The 18,627-nt window shown below is 45.0% G+C and overlaps 1 protein-coding gene across 5 annotated transcripts in view; it reads left to right on the plus strand.

Annotated features, from left to right (window-relative positions):
* The window catches only part of RPTOR (regulatory associated protein of MTOR complex 1), a 160,169-nt gene that overhangs the window by 96,437 nt on the left and 45,105 nt on the right, over nt 1-18,627 (plus strand). For all 5 annotated transcript variants that reach the window (XM_087750829.1, XM_087750827.1, XM_087750825.1 and 2 more), the window contains 7 exons: nt 5,859-5,933; nt 6,578-6,643; nt 7,289-7,480; nt 8,762-8,902; nt 10,827-10,944; nt 12,368-12,508; nt 12,961-13,119. In XM_087750829.1, the coding sequence (XP_087606955.1) occupies nt 5,859-5,933; nt 6,578-6,643; nt 7,289-7,480; nt 8,762-8,902; nt 10,827-10,944; nt 12,368-12,508; nt 12,961-13,119 (892 nt within the window). The remainder of the gene's footprint in view (nt 1-5,858; nt 5,934-6,577; nt 6,644-7,288; nt 7,481-8,761; nt 8,903-10,826; nt 10,945-12,367; nt 12,509-12,960; nt 13,120-18,627) is intronic.

The following is an 18,627-nucleotide window of genomic DNA, read 5'->3' on the forward strand; positions in this document are numbered from 1 at the left end:
CAGTTCCTGGTTCCCCTTTGGTTCTAGGGTGGAGGTGCTCTAGGTAAAAGCCATCAGATCTCGCTGATTGCATCTTTATTGGGGAAGATAGTGCCTTGCTTGCTGAAGGGGCTTAAAATGCACTCGTACCTTCTGTCACATATTCCCAGGTGACAGTACGCATGCACACACTCATACTCTCCCTCAATTTGTTCACTTTAGGTTGTTACCAAACTTGTTTTGCTCAAGACCATTCCTCTCAGTTGTCAAAACAGGCTGTGGGTAGTCTTCAGACACAAAATTTTTCTAGAAATAAAGCAAAGGTAATTTTTGGTGACTTTAACTTATAAGTCCTGCTCCAAGTCTAATGCACGTGCCGATGCATTGAAGATGGTTGCCATAGAAGTATTTACCCCCCACGGAAGAGAGGTTATTCCTCTCATGGGTCCATGATTCTGCTCTTCTCTACAATATTTTGGCACCTTTAGGGATAAGGTTTAAAAGCTGAGCCCTGGTTTTTAAAGATGGCCTTATCCAGAGCTCTGGTTTGTGGTTTTTTTAATAAATAGTTAAGCAGGTAAGTAGTTGTAGATAAATTTGTATAGCCATATATATGATTCTGTGGTTTGTGGGTGCAATTAGTTGAGCAATGTAAAATTATTAGGAGTGGTGTGCACAGTTAATTGCAGACATGATTATAAGCCCATATGAAACTGAGCTGCTTGTAGAAGTTGGATCTTGCCTGTTTGGGGGTTTATTTTTGTTATATCTCTTCCATTTTGGTATGGAGAATAATACTGAATTTGTTGGAATTTTTCCCCACTGTCGATCTAGCATTGTCAGGTTTAGTTTCATAAGTATATTTTCATTAACATCCTAAGAGGATTTTGGAAAGCAAAGAAAATGAAAACTATTCATCTTAAAGCTACTCTTGAAAAGCTTATTTTTGATGCATGCCTCTCCGTGGCTGGCACTTCAGCCCCAGGTACGTTTCAGAGTAGGCTCATGTATAATTTACACGGAGTGTCGTGCCATCCTTCACTTTCTCTGGTGGTGAAGCCAATCTGAGAGGGCTCTTTTCCCCTTATCCTCTCCTGCCACCATCAGTATTGCTCCCATGCTCTGTTTTATTGCCCCACTCCTTTGGTAGGCTGTGCTTTAAAACAAAACAGCAGCAAAAATACTCTTAAATTTTGTGTTAGGATTTCTTTCCGCTGTTTCACTCGCTAGCTCCACAAACAAGTGGTGCAAGTGGGAAGGGAGGAGAGGGCAACTTCAGCAGGAAAATGCAACGAATGCTGCCGACGGAGGGGACAGGCAACGGCTCGAGTTGCCGCACCATAAAGGGAACAAATATGTCGTCATATCAGAAGCTAAAAGAATACTTTCTTGTTATATGCTAAATACAGATCTCTTCCCTCCTCTGCTGACACAAGGTTTGGCCGTGTATGTTTGAAACAAATTCAGTTTCAAACAAAGTTTAACAGAAACCAGTATTGCAGCCTGCACATTGTGTGGATTCCAAGTTCTTTAGCACTACAGCCTGCTCTGCTTCCCCAGCCCTCTGCATTTCCAGAGAGTATTTATTTAAACGAACCACAAAACGGGTATCTGCATGCTCCAGGATGAGAGACGGTCTTGTAGTGTTTTGATCGATCCAGTGATGCAGCAGTTTATGACCTGAGCCGTGGGGAGCACGTCGTGCTGTGTGTCAGCATCGTTTTCTCAGAGATGGCCTTTTGTAAGGCTCGGAGGGGGGTGACGACTGCAGGGGCATGCTCTGTGAGTACGAAGGCAGGCAGTCTTGCTGACCGAAGTAATGCAGTCATTCCTTGTTAGGCTGCAGGGAATCACTGCAGCGTTAGTGCCGCGTGTGGGGCAGGGGTGTGGGTCTGAGGCTGCGATCCTCTGCCTGCGCTGGGCGTGCACCTACCTGGCTCGGCTCTGGCTCGAGTGGCTGCTGCCTCCATCACCCAGGCAGAAGCCATTGCCCTAGCACGTGAGAGCGTGTTTATTTCCAAACGTTCTGCCAGATAATCTTCATCCTCGCAATAGTTGTACGGCACCGTCTCTCTCCTTCATCGGCTGTCCCCTGTACCTGTATTTTATTTGGTTTCAGGAGACTGTAGCTGATGTGAAATTACTTTCATTAGAGCTGGAGTTCGGCTGATCGCTCGTTCCTCTTTGCGTTTGGATGTGACTGAGAACAAGTCGCGTAAGACTTGCTAGTGCTCTGGGGAGCAGAATATCCTGCTAAGATAATATTTCTGTCCTGGTCCCTCCCTCCCTTTGGACAGGGAGGCAGAAGGGAAGGTGTTCTGACATGAGACAGCACTGTAATACGCCACGTGTCCGTTCAGATGATACCTTCAGTAAGCATGGTATGCTGTGAAGAATTGTGTTTTGTCATAAAAATTACAGGATAAATCAATGTTATCATAGAAACATTGCACCTCAGACGGAATTGTTTGTGTGTGATGTATAGGTGTTCCTAATAACCATTGGAATATTTAATCTGCTTTAATTCCATGTATAATCAGATGATTTTTCATAGGGTGTTCATTGAGGCCTCTAGGCATCTCTGCCTGAAGCCTGCTGGAGTGTTTTAGACAACCCACCTGCAGAGCTGCGTAGCAAGCGATGGTTCACAGTTGCCTGCTGTAGGTATCTGGCAGGTATAGGTTGGTGTAGGAGTAGCGTTGTGTGCTGCCCCATGGAGATGGCTGTAACACTTGCAAATACAGTTTAGGTCAAGAATTCACTACCTGCTAGATTGATAATGTTTGGTAAACAGCACCTTGGAAATCCTGAGTACTTTAAAGGGGGAAAAAATCCCGCTTGCCCTGTGATAAGGATTATAATGAGGAATTTCGCCCAGGACACCCCAGAGCTGTGGCAGTGCCGCTGTATTCCAGGAACTTGTGAGGTTTTTAGGGGTAAGCTACGTAGCACATATGTGTTATTAAGGAGAAAGAGGAGATCTGTGCTCTAGTCCCTCCCCAGCACTGGGAACTTTATGTAAGTTCTGAACTTTCACACCAAGCCTGCAGCTTGTTTTGGTCACGTTGTATTATTATTCACAAGTGTAGCTGTTTATTCCTTGAGGAGGAGGTGTTACTGATGCTGGCTTTCCATATTCACAGGATCTAAGCAGGGAGGGTTTGAGCAAGCGTGCTGGCTTTATAGAATCATAGAATCGTTAAGGTTGGAAAAGACCCTTAAGATCATCGAGTCCAACCGTTAACCTGTCACTGCCAAGTCCACCACTAAACCATGTCCTCGAGCACCACATCTATCCGTCCTTTAAATACCTCCAGGGATGGAGACTCAACCACTTCCCTGGGCAGCCTGTTCCAATGCTTGACCACCCTTTCGGTGAAGAAGTTTTTCCTAATATCCAACCTAAACCTCCCCTGGCGCAGCTTGAGGCCGTTTCCTCTTGTCCTATCACTCGTTACTAGGGAGAAGAGACCGACCCCCACCTCGCTACAGCCGCTTTTCAGGCAGTTGTAGAGAGCGATAAGGTCTCCCCTCAGCCTCCTCTTCTCCAGACTAAACAACCCCAGCTCCCTCAGCCGCTCTTCATAAGACTTGTGCTCTAGAACCTTCACCAACCTCATTGTCCTTCTCTGGCCATGCTCCAGCACCTCAATGTCCTTCTTGTAGTGAGGGGCCCAAAACTGAACATAGGATTCAAGGTGCGGCCTCACCAGTACCCAGTACCGGGGCACGATCACCTCCCAGGTCCTGCTGGCCACACTATTCCTGATACAAGCCAGGATGCCATTGGCCCTCTTGGCCACCTGAGCACACTGCTGGCTCATGTTCAGGCGGCTGTCAACCAACACCCCAGGTCCTTTTCCGCCAGACAGCTCTCCAGCCACTCCTCCCCAAGCCTGTAGCGTTGCATGGGCTACGTTATAGACGCTGCCTCCTTCCCTCCCTTGAGCCTCGGGTATTTGGGTAATGGTGGCAGCACAATAAATGTAGTGTGAAGATGGGCAGCCTTCTCTTTGTTGGTGTCTGTTTGCCTACATTATAGCGAAGAGATTGGTTTTTGTAAGGAACAGACAGTATTCACGCTGAGAATGAAAAGGGGGAAAAAAGGAAGCCTGGTTTTTGTGCAGTGTTACACAGAAGTCAGGAAAGCCTCTCGTAGCTGCAGCCTGGTGTCAATCCATTCCCTCTGCTCTTTGGTCTGCCAAAACCAGCATCTTTACTCCCTTCAGCAATAAAATATTCTCTTGCATCTCTGTCTTGCCACCCCCTTTCCTTTCAACAATTAGTTCCCTCCTTCACCTTCTATGCCTGATAAAAAATACATGATCCTGTCTCTGGCATGAAGCATACAACAGAACCACAGTCGCAGGGGAAACTGGTTGCCAAGTCAGTATTTCCTCCCTTAAATTTTCACTTTCATAGTATGTATTCTTTCAGTTTGACCCTAATATGTCAACCTGACGCCTGAGTTGGTGCGTTAGCAAAAATGTGGTGTGTGCCATGTGCTTCACTGCTGATACTACCCCAGGAAAACCTACGTTATCCTCCTTACGGGCTTTTAAAGACAGCAGAGTTGCTCGGCAGTTTTTGATGGCGTGTAGTAGGAGATCATGCTACTACACGCTACTGTCGTACTGATTTAATACATGTTAGCACTTGACTAAATAATACAGCGATTAGTCTCGTTTGTGCTGATGAGTTGAAATCTTCTTGTCAAAATCTAGTCCTGCCTAGGCGGGGGATTGGACAGAATACAAAGAATGAATATATAAAGAATGAATAATTCCTTCTCCACCCCCTGCCCTTACAGATTTACTGGTAATCGCTCAGTGATGTGGGTCACTCTGAGAGAAACGTGTGCTAGATTTCTTGTGTGCAGCAGTCTCCAAGAGTTGTCCTGCTCGTGGAAGATGGTACTTTAACATTCACAAGACTCTCTTGCATCCTGGCTGCTAGGCTGAGCTGGAAAATCAGCTACAGCGGTACAGAAAGAACCGGGGAGGACTGTGCTATCAAACTGCACCTTCCATAATCATGGGGAAGGGGGTGTTGTGTTTGTTAAAGAAGCCTCGTGCACCAGACTCGCCCAAAAAACTTCCCTGGCTCTGCAGTCCTGTGGGTGAGACCGGGTGGGCAGCCGGGGGGGAGAGGAGAGACCCCAGGAGCATCCGCAACAGCCGCGTGCTTGGCAGCCAGGAGTGCCCACCGATGTCTGAACACGCAGCGCAAGCTGCTTTCTTGACTCTTGGTAGCTAGTGTGCGACCAGAATGTCCTCTAAAAGGAAAGGTCGGGGCACTTAGTCCCTGCCTGGGGAACCTTACAGGTTTGACCAGGATTTTACACTAGTTACGTAGATACCTAACCGTACAACTAGAAGATAGTGAGCAGCAATTATCAGCAAACTTGATCTGTAGTAAGCTAATTGCCTTGATGTGGGATTGGAAATCAAGTGGAGAATTAGACTAGGAGCTTTTAGAAGTTCTAATCTTGCATAATTTTTATTCTGTTAAATGTAAAAAAAAAAAAAAAAAAAATCAGATTCCTCCCCAGTTTTGCCTTTGGTGGCTCTTAAATAGTGGTGAAAGTTTAATGTGGGACAGATGTCAAATTTAACTCTTCTAAGCAGGAGGTCCCATTTTCAGCTACTTTCTGTCGTGTTGGAGGGTGGCAGAGGGTTCCTTGCTTTAGACGCTGCTCTTCCCTGTCGGCCCTTCTGCCGCGGGGATGGTTGGTTGCAACCTTGTGCTTTATTTTGCTTCTCAAATGAAAACGAGATTTGCAAAAAATGATTAAGACATGAAATATTCATACATCGTTGGAGGAAAAAATATTTTAATGTTATTGTACTCATTGTGTTTTTCTTTGTCTCATTTTTCAGTCGTGCCAAGCTGACCTTGTGAAGGACAACGGTCACAAGTATTTCCTTTCAGTTTTGGCAGATCCTTATATGCCAGTAAGGACAAGTCACCTTTATTCAGACTCTTCTAGCATTTGCTTAGCTAGTCTTAGCTTATCTGTTGCTGTTCTGCTGCAGTTGGTGCTAACGTAGGACTGCCTCCCACCTCCATCTCCTGTGACACCCCCTGCTCTAGGGAGGGAGTCATTGCTGAGCTGTGGAGCCAGCGACCGGGGCAGTTAACAATGCTGCTGCCAGGTTGTGTGATAGAGACAGCCAAACCAAACCAGAATTTGCAAAAACTCGTTTGACGTTATGTTAGCGCAGATTACGCAGCGGTGACGACGGGAGCTGGGGGCTCCTGGGGGCTGGGTGCAGAGGCAGCCTAATTGCGCTGTGACTTCCGTAATTCCCTCTGCAAACGTTTTTTTGTGGTTTCCTGCAATAGGTATTTGTATGCCTCCTCCAGAGCAATATACGGAGGCTGGTTGGGAGGATCGTATTGGCAGTCTGATGAGGTGTCTCAGGTGTAACTAGTGACAGGACTGGGTGACAAGAAAATTCTAGCTCTCTTTCCCCTCTCTTGTTCTTTTAATGTGATACAAACTGCACTTAGAATAATCTCCTGTTTCAGAAAGCATGGGATATAGTTGTTCTCTGACCTGTTTTCTGGATAACAATTAGTTGTATGTTGTTTTAAGGCTGAACACAGGACAATGACTGCTTTTATCCTGGCTGTAATTGTTAACAACTACAACACCGGACAGGTGAGTCCTAACATCCTTTTTCCTTTCATTCTCTGCTACCTCTTCTCTGCATTGTGCCTTCACTTTGATAAAAGCCTCCTGGCTTGCATTAAAGCACAACCCTGAACTGGAAAAATGAAACAGAAGATTGCTTTATGTTATTTTTCTGTGGATTAAAAGAAAAATTGACCTGGAGGTGTGACAAACACATTATGTACCTGGCACCTGGAAGCGGAGGTTAAGGACACAAGTCACTCGCCAGCTACCCCTCCAGGCAGCACGCCGGTGTGCTATTAAAGAAATAGTGCCTAGTTCCTGTCAAGTGGAAACTTGATGGCTGTGATAAAGTTCTTGGGAAGGGTATATGGAATGAGCCATAAACCTTGGGGCTCTGACAGGTGCAAGGAATATTTCCAATGAGGAAAAAACAAGCTTTATGCACTACAGGAAGTATTTCTAATGCTCAAGTATTTAACTAGCTATAACAGCATGTAGTTGACCTTCTCTTCATGCTGCTTCCAAATGGTATTTTATAACAAAATCAGTATATGACCACTGAATAATTATTTTCTCTTGATTTGCTGTCTATTTCAGAAATAATCTTTTTCTTTGATGATGAGGTGGGAAGCTGTCATCCAAAATAAATTGCATTGATTTGTGTTTTAGGAAGCATGCCTGCAAGGAAACCTGATTGCTATTTGCCTGGAGCAGTTAAATGATCCGCATCCTCTTCTGCGTCAGTGGGTGGCCATTTGTTTAGGACGTATTTGGCAGAACTTTGACTCAGCAAGGTGGTGTGGTGTGAGAGACAGCGCTCATGAAAAGCTCTACAGTCTCCTCTCAGATCCAATCCCAGAGGTAAAAATCCAACTTTTAAAATAAATGCCAGTTGAATTGTCAGAATTCTGACAGGAGGGCTACAGAAATACTTAAAAAAAACAGGGCTTTCAAGAGCTTGACGATTGTGTCTGGTTCAAAGAAAGATCTTACTGCTATTTCTTCAAGGTGGTGCAAATCATCCAAGCCCTGCAAGAGAAGTAACCAAAGAAATGCAGGGGGAGTTCATACAGCCCGAAAGCGCTGGAATCTTGGCACTGGAGTTGCATGGGTTTTGCTTACTTGCATATCAGAAGCTTGTTAAAAATGCGGTCCCAAAACGCACTGTGTGTTGCAGAAAACCCTCTAGTCTTTTTGGCCCAGTATGAAAACTGTTCTCCTCCTGGTATGTGTGAAAATGCATCTTTAATTGAATGTGTTTTACCTTTTTGACAAACTGTCCAAGAGAGAAGCGATTCTTGTGCAGAGCCTGGCTGTGATTGACAGAGCCTGTCAGACCCCAGTGAAGTTACATCGCACGTGGGAGAAGCAAGCCTGGAGATAAACACCGTTGCTAATGTGCAGCGATTAAAGATTAGATTCCCCTTTGCGTTCAGTCCTTCTGCCCTGCATCCTCCACCTCCTTTCTCTGGCCCCATCTTTTCCCCATTTTATAACCAGTATTTGTGGGAAGGTCGGGTTGGCTGTCCTTACGGCACACCCGCACCTCTCTTTGAGAAGCCAGTGCGAGCGTTTCTGCTTTGTGAAGCACATCCTGCTGTTGCCGATTCCACCGTATCCCCACCGTTTGCAGTCTCTGCCAAGGCAGGCTGTAAGATTACCAAGCCATCTGATCCCTCTGTTCTTTGTGTGATCTGGCAAAGTTTACCCTGATTTGAGCTGCTGTCTCTTCTCCTTTTCTTTTTTTCCATCGTCTTCTGCCTTTCCGTAAGCCCTTATCTGATGACTGTAGTTCAGCACTCTTATTAAAGAGATTCACATCCCAACAGTAACTCCCTGTGTACCTTATTCCTGGTAATTAATATTCTAGGCAACGTCAACTGGAAAAACCACCCATGGGAAGGTCACTGAGTATTCTGGGAAATTAAATGTACTCCTCCATGTGTGAATACTTAAAACTCAGTGCTTTGCTGAATCTGTTTTGGTTTTTACTCTCCATGGGCTTCCGTTTAGCCCTCACTGTTTACCTGACGCAGTAGTCCAGGTTTCCAGAGATGCCATTTGTGGGGATAAAAAAATCCCACTGGCAAACTTCGGGCTGGAAAGAAGAGGAAAATAATAATGAATGTTTGTGTGTCACAGGTTCGCTGTGCTGCAGTCTTTGCGCTGGGAACATTTGTGGGCAACTCAGCTGAACGGACTGATCATTCCACCACCATCGATCACAACGTAGCCATGATGTTGGCCCAGCTCATCAACGATGGGAGCCCCATGGTTAGGAAGGTACGGAAAGGATGGCGGTACGGAAGTTTGGTGGCTTCATGCTGATGAGTTCTGCGCTACGCCTAATCAGAGCATGCATTATTTAATAGACTTTTCAATGCATTTGACTCATTTGGAAGTGTCTGTTTCACCGTGAAGTCTTTTAACTTCAGTTCCTGCTGAGAAGCACCACGCACGCATGATGACACTGGTGAAAACAGCAGCATCATCCTACTGCTGTGGCTGAAGGCTCAGCACTGAGCCTTGCGCTGCACACTCAGGGTGCTCACATGCAGTAATGTTCTGGTATGCTGTTTTATCCACTTGCCCTTTTTCAATGCACATATTGCAACATTTCATTTACTCTGCAATATAAGGAGCCTACTGACAGGAATAATACAAGTAAATTGGAGTATGTCATGTCCAGGTGTTGACAAGATTGTTGTTCGGATCAAAATGTTTCTGCTGTTTAACAGCGGGCCTCTGATTTAGCTTATGTGTTCCACTAAGCAAATGTCTGAAACACGAGTAACAATCTCAGGATTTTGTGGAAATTTTTATATCCTGGTTTTTTAATTTAAAGAGAATGCGAAGACAGGGATAAGGAAGGAGAGCAATTACACTGAAGTCTTTTTCAGGTTCACAAAACACTGAGAATTCTTGCTGGGCTACTCTTCTACTGATGCTCTTCTGTTCATTACTGATTTGACTGCAAAATTTTACATTACCAGGATCTCAGGTTTTAAATGAAATAGTAATGTGTTGCTAGAAACATGGGGAATGTGGCAGTCCTAGGGGAGGAGGAGGAGAAGGAGTAAGAGTACTGTGGAGAGAACATGAGAGCTCTGTTCAGTAAAAAGATCTTGCTGCTTTTAGAAACCACAAGGATGGATGACAGGCAAAGTAATTCTTCAGGTTTTGGAGAATTACAATTTCTGATGCGCCATTGTACATCAATAGTACATTAAATAGTTTTTGACGTTCTGGATTGTTCTTGATGGGTGTACTTAGGCGTCCTGATGCTTGTGTTTACTTAACTGGAACATCAATTCCCTGACAGTTGTCACCAGCATTGTGGGGATTAATTTTTGTTGTCTCGTTCCAGCATTTGATCAGTTTAATTCAAGAGAGAAATGCATGTCACACTATATGCTCTTTGAGATTCATAAATCTCTCTTTTTGGAGATTAGTCCCCTGAACAGAGAACAGCAACCAAAGCCAGCTCTCCACCTCTACCCTCCCCTCCCCAGTAATTCAGGTTCTCAGGTTGCAGCTATGAGAATGAACAGACTGATGATCCCTTGCAGGTAGGCAGCACTGTTCTCCTGTTAGCTGCTGACTTTGCAGGTCAGTACGAGACTGTGCGGTTCAGTGTAGGATTCAAACACCAGGGCTCTTCGTGGAAAAGCTGAGCCATGTCCCCAGGGGACTCTTGTCAGAATCGGTTTGCTTCAGCTCAGAGCAAATGTAGGACAGGCTGCAGGACGAGAGCTCCGCTCCATGCGTACGTGTGCAGCACGGGAGAGGGTTGGGCTATGCCACGGAGGTCTGAGGACACGGATCCTCAGCACAGCTCATCGCTGCTCTGCAGGAAACGCACGCTTCTGATGGGCGAGACTGCTGCACGCACGGGAGCAGAGGGAGCTGGGTGCTAGTTGCCAGTTCAGTGCTTTCTGTGACACTGCCTCAGTTTGACAATATTGGGCAGAATCAAAGAGTATTGGGAGCCTGTTCAGGTATAAAAGACTTGTGAAGAATTAGATTTGAAACAGAGTGCTCTGGCTTTCTTCAGTTCATCTGTGTGAAGTGAAGGGAAAATTATTAGTCTGGATGGCCACCCAATAATATCAACAATAATGACCATGTTGTTCTGTGTTTCCCTTTGATCCGTTGTTTCTGACCTGCGTAACCATGAAATACCTGTTTCTTCTGCCTGTTTCCGTAGGAGCTGGTGGTGGCTTTAAGTCACCTGGTGGTTCAGTACGAGAGCAATTTCTGCACCGTCGCCTTGCAGTTCATGGAAGAAGAGAAGAATTACCCTCTCCCTTCTCCAGCTGCCACAGGTAGATGTTTTGTGTGGGCAGGAAACGTATAGCCTGAAAGCACTTGGGAACTTTTATTTAAGCGGTTTGCCAACACAATGAAATTCTTGCTGGTGGTGATTTATCAAATAGCACCGTTGCTACAAAGTTGAGTGACGTGGTGGGTAGCTCTGAGGTCTGTTTAGCACTATAATATATTGCGCTGGAGAAACGCATCCTCTGCTGAGTCTCCATCTAAAACACAGCTATAGCTCACCAGCAAGTTGTAGAGACTGAACACCCTGTGAAACTCAAAAGGATTCCCCTCAGATCAAAATTGAAGTATATTTGTCGAGGCAGTACACAGGCTTACCAGACTTTCTTTTTTTTCCCCTCAAATTATACCCGAAACTTCAGTGTCACGTTGACCTAATGAGAAACCTCACCACAGAGCAATGAACCAACCGTACTCTCTGCTACTGTAAAGCACCAGACACGAAGCAGTGAAGAACTTTATGCTCTGTGCCTATGGTCCCATCCCTTTTGTTGTCCCTATTGCTTTCTGTGAGGAATGAAAAGCCCTAGTGAAATTGTTGCTAAGCTCACATTTTTTTTTAGATGTTAAGTACATTGGAAATCTTGAAGGATAATGGGACTGTTGCAACAGAAGCTTGGAGACAAGAGCATGTGCTGTTTCTGCAATGAGTAGTTCAATCTCCCTATGGTCTGAATAACTAAATCATATTGGAAAATAAGCTTCTCCACATTTGTCCTTTTTGCTGCAGGAAATAAGCATTAGATGCAGTTTATATAGTGCTTTTCCTTATCCAAAAGAATCCTGAAGTATTTATAAGTAGGATGCATTGGAAGAATTGGCCCCACCACCAATAAAATAGCTATTCTGCAGCCATGGTACTGTGTGCGTATTCAGGAATGAAAACGAGAAAGTTTGGGAAATTATAAGTATCCAGGTCATGAGTGAAATATGAGTCGAAACTAGGCCTGAAATTTGGTCAGGAAACCAGAATTTTCATAGCTCTTTATAATGAGAAAAATTACTGGATTTTTAATGAGCAGAAGCAGACAGAAGCCTGCAAATGCTGCCTACGAAATGGTGTCTGCTGTAGCAGTGTGTCCTAGCACAATGTCTGGGCAGTGGCCCAGCATCAACCTGGAGAGAAGAGACATCATGCCTCTCTGGGTAGTCTGCAGGCACTGGCAAGGCTCAGCTCACCTGGTTTTATCGGATGTAACAAAATCACAGCCTAAACAGCAGAGACACATGGTGCTTGCTGATTATGTGCACAGAGGATCCTTTGTCATACCTCGTTCTGTTGTAGCTTAAGGGGCAATGACTAAATTCTGTTCATATTGGTAGTATTTTAGTTGTATATTTCCTGGGAAATAACCAAGAGGCTATAATTGCTTTGGTTACATCTATAACTGCTAAATTTTGCATCCACAGAGGGCGGGAGTTTGACACCAGTGCGAGATGGTCCATGTACACCGAGGCTGCGGTCCGTCAGCTCTTATGGGAACATCCGAGCAGTTACCACAGCTAGGAACCTGAACAAGTCCTTGCAGAACCTCAGCCTGAACGAAGAATGTAAGAGACGTTTCAAAATTAGTTCATTTTTTTCTTTGCCTCTTCCTTCCCCGCCTTCCTCTGCAAGCTAGGAAATACCACAAGCAAAACAACATGAGCCAAAACTAACATTTTAGCCCAGGTTATCCAGCTGCCAGCTCCAAGGGCTTAGATGAGAAGCCCCCTCATAATTGGTTTCAACTTTCTAGTCATTAGTATTGATTTTTCTGAGTGTTTGGGGACTAAAAAGCCGCCTTCCAACTTCCTAACATACATGGATTTTTAACTGAATCATTTCTGACCCCTTGATGCTTACTCTGTATTTCAACATTCGGTGTTTAAAAGGGGACGTTGTGGATTTGCCTACGCCTTCATTGAGCGTTGTAGGATTTAGAAAAGGGCTGTAACGCCTGGGTAAAAATTGTTCTCTCACCAGTTCTTGTTTCAGCATCTGCTCCCTTTTCTTTTGGCAGCTGGAAGCTCTGTTGCGTTTTCTCCTGGGAATCTCAGCACCAGCAGCAGTGCCAGCAGCACCTTGGGCAGCCCTGAGAATGAAGAGTATATCCTGTCGTTTGAGACTATTGACAAGATGAGACGAGTCAGCTCTTACTCTTCTCTGAATTCACTAATAGGTGAGTAAAGACGCTCCTACCCTTCCTTCAGTGTCACCTTTCTGCCTTGCACTAGCTTTTGTGGAAAGTTTGGATCTTAGCTCCTGCTAGATCTTAATCCAACAAAATTTCTTGTAACACTAGAAATGCCACTCTTGTGTTTGGTTAGGCTATAGGCAGAGCAGAGTCCCTCCTGCTCTGATGGAGGGATTGGAAAAGAGAGCTGTTGGCTCCAGCTGTACTCTTCACTGCGATGGACAGCAGTCCTGTTAGGAATTTGAGCACAAAAATGTAGCGTATACAGGAATTTCGCGTCCACTGCAGTTTCATTGGCTAGAGAATGAAAGCAAGGACTCCTCATCCCATGGACGCAGCAGCTGGGCACACTGGCACTAACTGCTTCCCCTGGCTATTTTTCATGCGGCTTGTATTTGTATACGGCATAGCCACTGTATTGTGTTACTCATCCAGGGAAGCCTTACCAAGCTAATTTCCTAGGCAGGTTTATATGCGCATTGTTAAAATAGGACATAAAAAAGAAGAAATCCCAGGCTGTGTCTTAAAAGCAAAAAGACTGAGTATTTCATAGAAATCTGCTTTTGTGAAAAAAGTTCCATGGCTGATCCCGCTGCCTCCAATCCCCTCTCTGTTTTTTCCTCCTGGATAAGCAGCCGTAACATCAGTAACAGCACTGAACTTTTTAGCGCTGCCCAACAGTCCCTTTCTCTCCTGGCATCTGACTCTCTGGGTAATGTACGGAACTCTGCAGAGCGAAGTGCTATAACACAGAAGGAAAGGAAATTTTACTTGTATTTATGCAGCGTATGGCTGATTTGCGTGTAATGGATTATTTGCATTTCTTTTATAGAGCAAACCCGGAATGTTTATATTAAGCTAGTTCAACTCCATTGTTTTTCAAGTAACTTTCCCAGTCATGTCTGATTGCTACGATAGCACTGCTTTAATCTAGTTGTAGTTTTTCAAACCATCTAAGCCATTTTGGGATGATCATACAGACAACGTGCAGAAGGACCTGGCTTTTGGAACGACCTCCTTCCAGGGAGCAGAGGAGGCAGTGTGAAACAGAGAAGTGCTGGGGGAAGTCTGTGTATTTTCTTTGACATTAGTAAATGTGCCCATATCTTTCTAGCCTTCAAAAATCAGTGAAAAAAAGTGGTATAACTCAGAGGGGAGTCCCACCTGGGTGACAGACTTGTCTTGACTGAAGAAACTTTTTGCTCGACTCTGAATTTTCCAGAAGAAATAATGGTGGTTTGGCTCTCCTGAGTTGAAACATTCTGGGATTTTAATTCTTGAGCCCCTGTGGCAGTTTAAAACCAAGTGTTCATTAGAAACTTGATAAATTCATTTGCTTTTGATTGTAGGTAATGAAATTGGATCTTCTAAAGCACGACAGGAATGTTAGGAAATTTCTCTCCATTTTAAGCTACAACTTGAGTTTTCCTCATTTCCACTGGTGCAAACTGGTGTCTGCTTGATGGCTTGTCTCACAAGAGCTTTACAGCACAGTTGGAAAAGAATCTAGAGATGAGCTGGAGATGAGTGAGGGAGACCTAGGAAAACAAAAAGAGCAGTTCTCCAAAGCCTCCTTCATTCAATCAGAAGAGCTCATATCCAGCTGGAAATGACAGAGCTTATAGAAGTGTTTAAAATTCATAACTCACACAGAATCCCATTACCTTCAGCATTCGCCTGCCGAAAGCCAGGCTTTTTTCATTTCTGCTGAAGAATCACCATCTTCCAGCCTGCTCTCTCCTGCTCCCCAAGGAAAGAGTTTTCAAAATGCCGTCAGCTCCAGCCACGCTCAGTAGTGCTGCGGCTGCTGCACAGCCAGCCTGGGCTCAGATTAACGCCTTTCTTTAAAGTATTAGTGTGCAATAAAATACTGCTATACTGCTGGCAAGAGTGGGGTAACTCAGAGAGGAGTCCACCTGGGTGATAGACTTGTCTCGACTGAAGAAAGGTTTTGCTCTACTCTCTGTCTTTTGGAAGAAGTAACGGTGATTTGGCTCTGCAGTAACGACTCTGCCAAGTGTTTGAGACAGGCAGAGCGGTAAAAAGGATGCTTTGGGCACATGGTAGGATCAAACCAAAGCAGAAATCTAGTCTGTAATAACAAAAGTAGAAATTTTCAAACACAATTTAATTCTGTGTTCTGTACTCTGCATTCCCTAGGTTGATTCACTGACGTTCAGGGCTTTCTTCCCCTCTTGGATTATAGGAACATGGCGCTAGAGGGATTATTCTGGATCAGTCTATCCACTTTACTGACGTTGTGGCATCGTACGATGTACTTCTTCCCATAAACCTGAGGAAAAACTCTCCATTCCTTCTTGTGCCATTTTACCAACAGCTAACTACAGGTCGAATGCCCCCCCCAGATGCGACATGTACTTCTAGTCTAGGTGTGCTCTTTTCTGGCAGACTGTTCCTTGGCCAGACAGTCCTGTTACCAGAAGAGACATTTATTTCTGGCCTGTATTTTCAGGCTGGCAAGAGGCAGCTTGTGGTCAGTCAACAAAGACATCGGTTTGGATGAAAAGCTAAGCCTTGCTACTTTTTCCATACAACTACTCATTAATCTTGGTGTCCTGGAAATTTTTAGTTTAGTTTAGTTTTAAGATAGGAAAAGGGGAGGAATTAAGATGGGGGTTTTGCATACCTTGAGGCTGATTATTCATATCCGAACTGCACGATTAAAGTCTTTGTCCTGCAGAGAGCATCGCTGGAAAGATTATATTAAGGAATGATCAAAGAAGGAGGGAAATAAATCTTGGAGCGATGAAATGCTGGGGAATAGTTCTCTTTTCCCACAGGAGAGGCTGGGGGCAGAAAACTATTTGCCGTGTCACAGGATCCATTCTGAAGAGCTACCTCGAAGTAACACATACAGCGAGAGGTTACTGCAGTGAGGATGAGGAAAGCGAGAGGTGTAGGTGGACAGTGAGCCGCAGCAAGCAAGCGAGTGAGCGTTGGGACAGGTAGAGCCTCCTTCTCTATCACTAGGCAATATATTTAAATGCACAGTCATAATGAGAAGTAACTGGTCAACCAGCAGTATTTATAAATAGTAACTTGCATAGTAGCAAAATACAGGGATCTGAGCGGGTTTTGGAAATGGAAGCTTGATGTAGAGGTTTCCTGTCAGTTCATACTATTTACCCAACATTATGGAAGCAAGATGGAGGAGCCTAACGCAGTGGCCAGGGACAACACTGCAAGCTCAGTAAGCTAGAAACCAGTTTGTGCGGTATTGCTGAGGCAATGGGAAAATCGGGATGGGGAGAGAATTGTCAGTGTGTGACAGCTGGGAACAGAGCACCATGGTTGGTGTTTTTTGGTTTTATTTTCCCCTCCAATGTGCCGTTATTTGCCCTGGCCTCATTCGTGTGCTTCATGGAAAAGATAAGGAGATGTGGCATGGGCTGGTTGTGGTGGGCGGCTTTCATGTTGGCTATGGCAGCCCTGGTCCAGGGGACGTACCTGCTCTGAAGGAACATACTTTTTCCTAATGAGCCGCTTCTGGTTTCTGTTGAAAGATTAAAAAGCTCGTGCTTTGCCATTTGAATCATCGTCGGGGGTTGGAGTGTGCAGGAACCCCTTTACATGGCCCCATGCAAAGAGCCCAGTTTGCAGACCGTCAGGTCCGTGCAAGAAATGCTGGTTTGCTGTTCCTCTAAGGAACAGGCTGCTGTCCACATTTGTTGAAGGAGAGTTCAGAGAGCGATCAGGATTTCGGATGGTCTCTTCATCCGAGTAGCTCTCGCAGGACCAGGTCGCTCACAGGAAGAGACACTTGTGGGATACACGTTTACAAAGCAGGTGGGATTAGCGTTGATGGGAAGCAGATACCCGAGTCCTCAGGTACTGTTCAGTTGGAAATATTTCAGCCTATGTTTCACTGCATACCAGTCCAAAACTTGCCTTTCGCTGCAGGCGGGATGTGCAGGCACAGGAGCTGTCTCCGGGCCAAGGCGTGCAGCAGCGTCAGTTCAGCTATTGGTCAGTTTTTGCTGCTGTGTTGGGTGGGGAGTGGACTGCACCTTCTTCTGGAGATCAAGGCTTAAAATCACTGCAGTGATTTTTACCGGGGATTAGAAGGAAACCCTGGCAAAGCCTGGCAAAACAAAAAGAATAAATAAAAACATTAGCATTCATTTTTGCATCCAGCGTGGTTCTACCCTTCGTGTACTCAGTGACCCGGCTGCAGGACCTCAGCCAGGTCCCTTCCTCAGGGCTGTGGCATGGTGCTCGCTGTTAAATTGAACTGAGAGTTATGCATATGCAAAGAAAATCAAAGTCGTCAGTAAAGGCAGGCAATTTATTTTTGACATTCTTAGCAGAGAGGAATCATTTTGTAAACGTAAATCTATACTGCAAGGTCCATTTAACTGGCTTTGAATCAGTCTGACTAATTACAGAGCTGTCTGCTTAGATTAACACCACGTCCTCCTTGCTCGGCTCTTTGTTTGCATCTCATGGATATTTTTTGCATTTTAGTCCATTACATGAAATCAAGCTGCTGTTCCTCCTGCCACCTCTGCTGCCTTCCATTATCCCGCTGACTCCAGTGCTCAGGTTTTTACAAGGAGCTGTGTCAGATGTGTCACTCGATTGAATCAGTGCAGTGAACAACACCAACATGGGCGGGGGGAGGATGGCAGAAAAAAGGACCAGTCCTTCAAGCACCAGCTCTGAGCCTGAGAAGCTTTTGTAGAAATTCCCTCTGTTCTTTTCAAAGGCTGCCGAGTGAATGAGGAATTGCACTGGCGCAGTTCTGTTTTAAATTTGGGTTTTTTTTCATGATGCTTAGATGTATAAAAAATGTCATTGGGTTTTTTCTTCGTGACTGCGTCATGAGTGAGGTGGTTATCAGAGACACTGGAAAAACTGATGGGTACCCTCTCGCTCTCCCTTTCTCTCCCTTTCCTTTTATTGTCTTTCAAGGGCTTTAAAAGAAATCAAGCTGTTCAGATTTCCCGTTGGTCCTTATATAACTTCTAGCACAGGGCCAAATGTAGGAGGTAGAGCTCGGAGCAGCCCTCAGATGACATTACCTGGCTAGCTGCTTCAGTGGCTGGGGCTTTTTTTTCTCCCCCAGCTTGTAGCACTTTGTCTCTTTCCCTCTCTTGCTCTTTGTCCTTCCCCCTCCTCTTTTTCTCTCCCTGGTAATAGAAGCTCCCAGGATAAACCTGGCAATTGCAAAAATAAAACCTAAATGGTCAGAAGCCTGGAGAAGACAGACAAGCATTGTATCGCCATCCTTTATGGTTGGGAGGCCTAACCCTCTTCTGAGCGAAGACTTACTTCATGGTGTATTGACTTTTTCTTTATTTTAAAAACAGACACAAGAGCTTCTGAAAAAGGCAATGTCTTTTGCCTATTATGACCAAAGCCAGAACCTGAGCTTGGATCTGCACCGTTCTAAGTCAGTTCTGCTCAACTCGTGCGTGCTGTGCGCGCGCGTTCGTTGGTTTCATACGCTTTGGGATTCATCCTCAGCTGGCA

Source organism: Nipponia nippon, unplaced genomic scaffold, assembly GCF_047370975.1.
Source record: "Nipponia nippon isolate SJK-2023a ecotype South Korea unplaced genomic scaffold, ASM4737097v1 scaffold_14, whole genome shotgun sequence".
NCBI classification, from domain to species: domain Eukaryota; kingdom Metazoa; phylum Chordata; class Aves; order Pelecaniformes; family Threskiornithidae; genus Nipponia; species Nipponia nippon.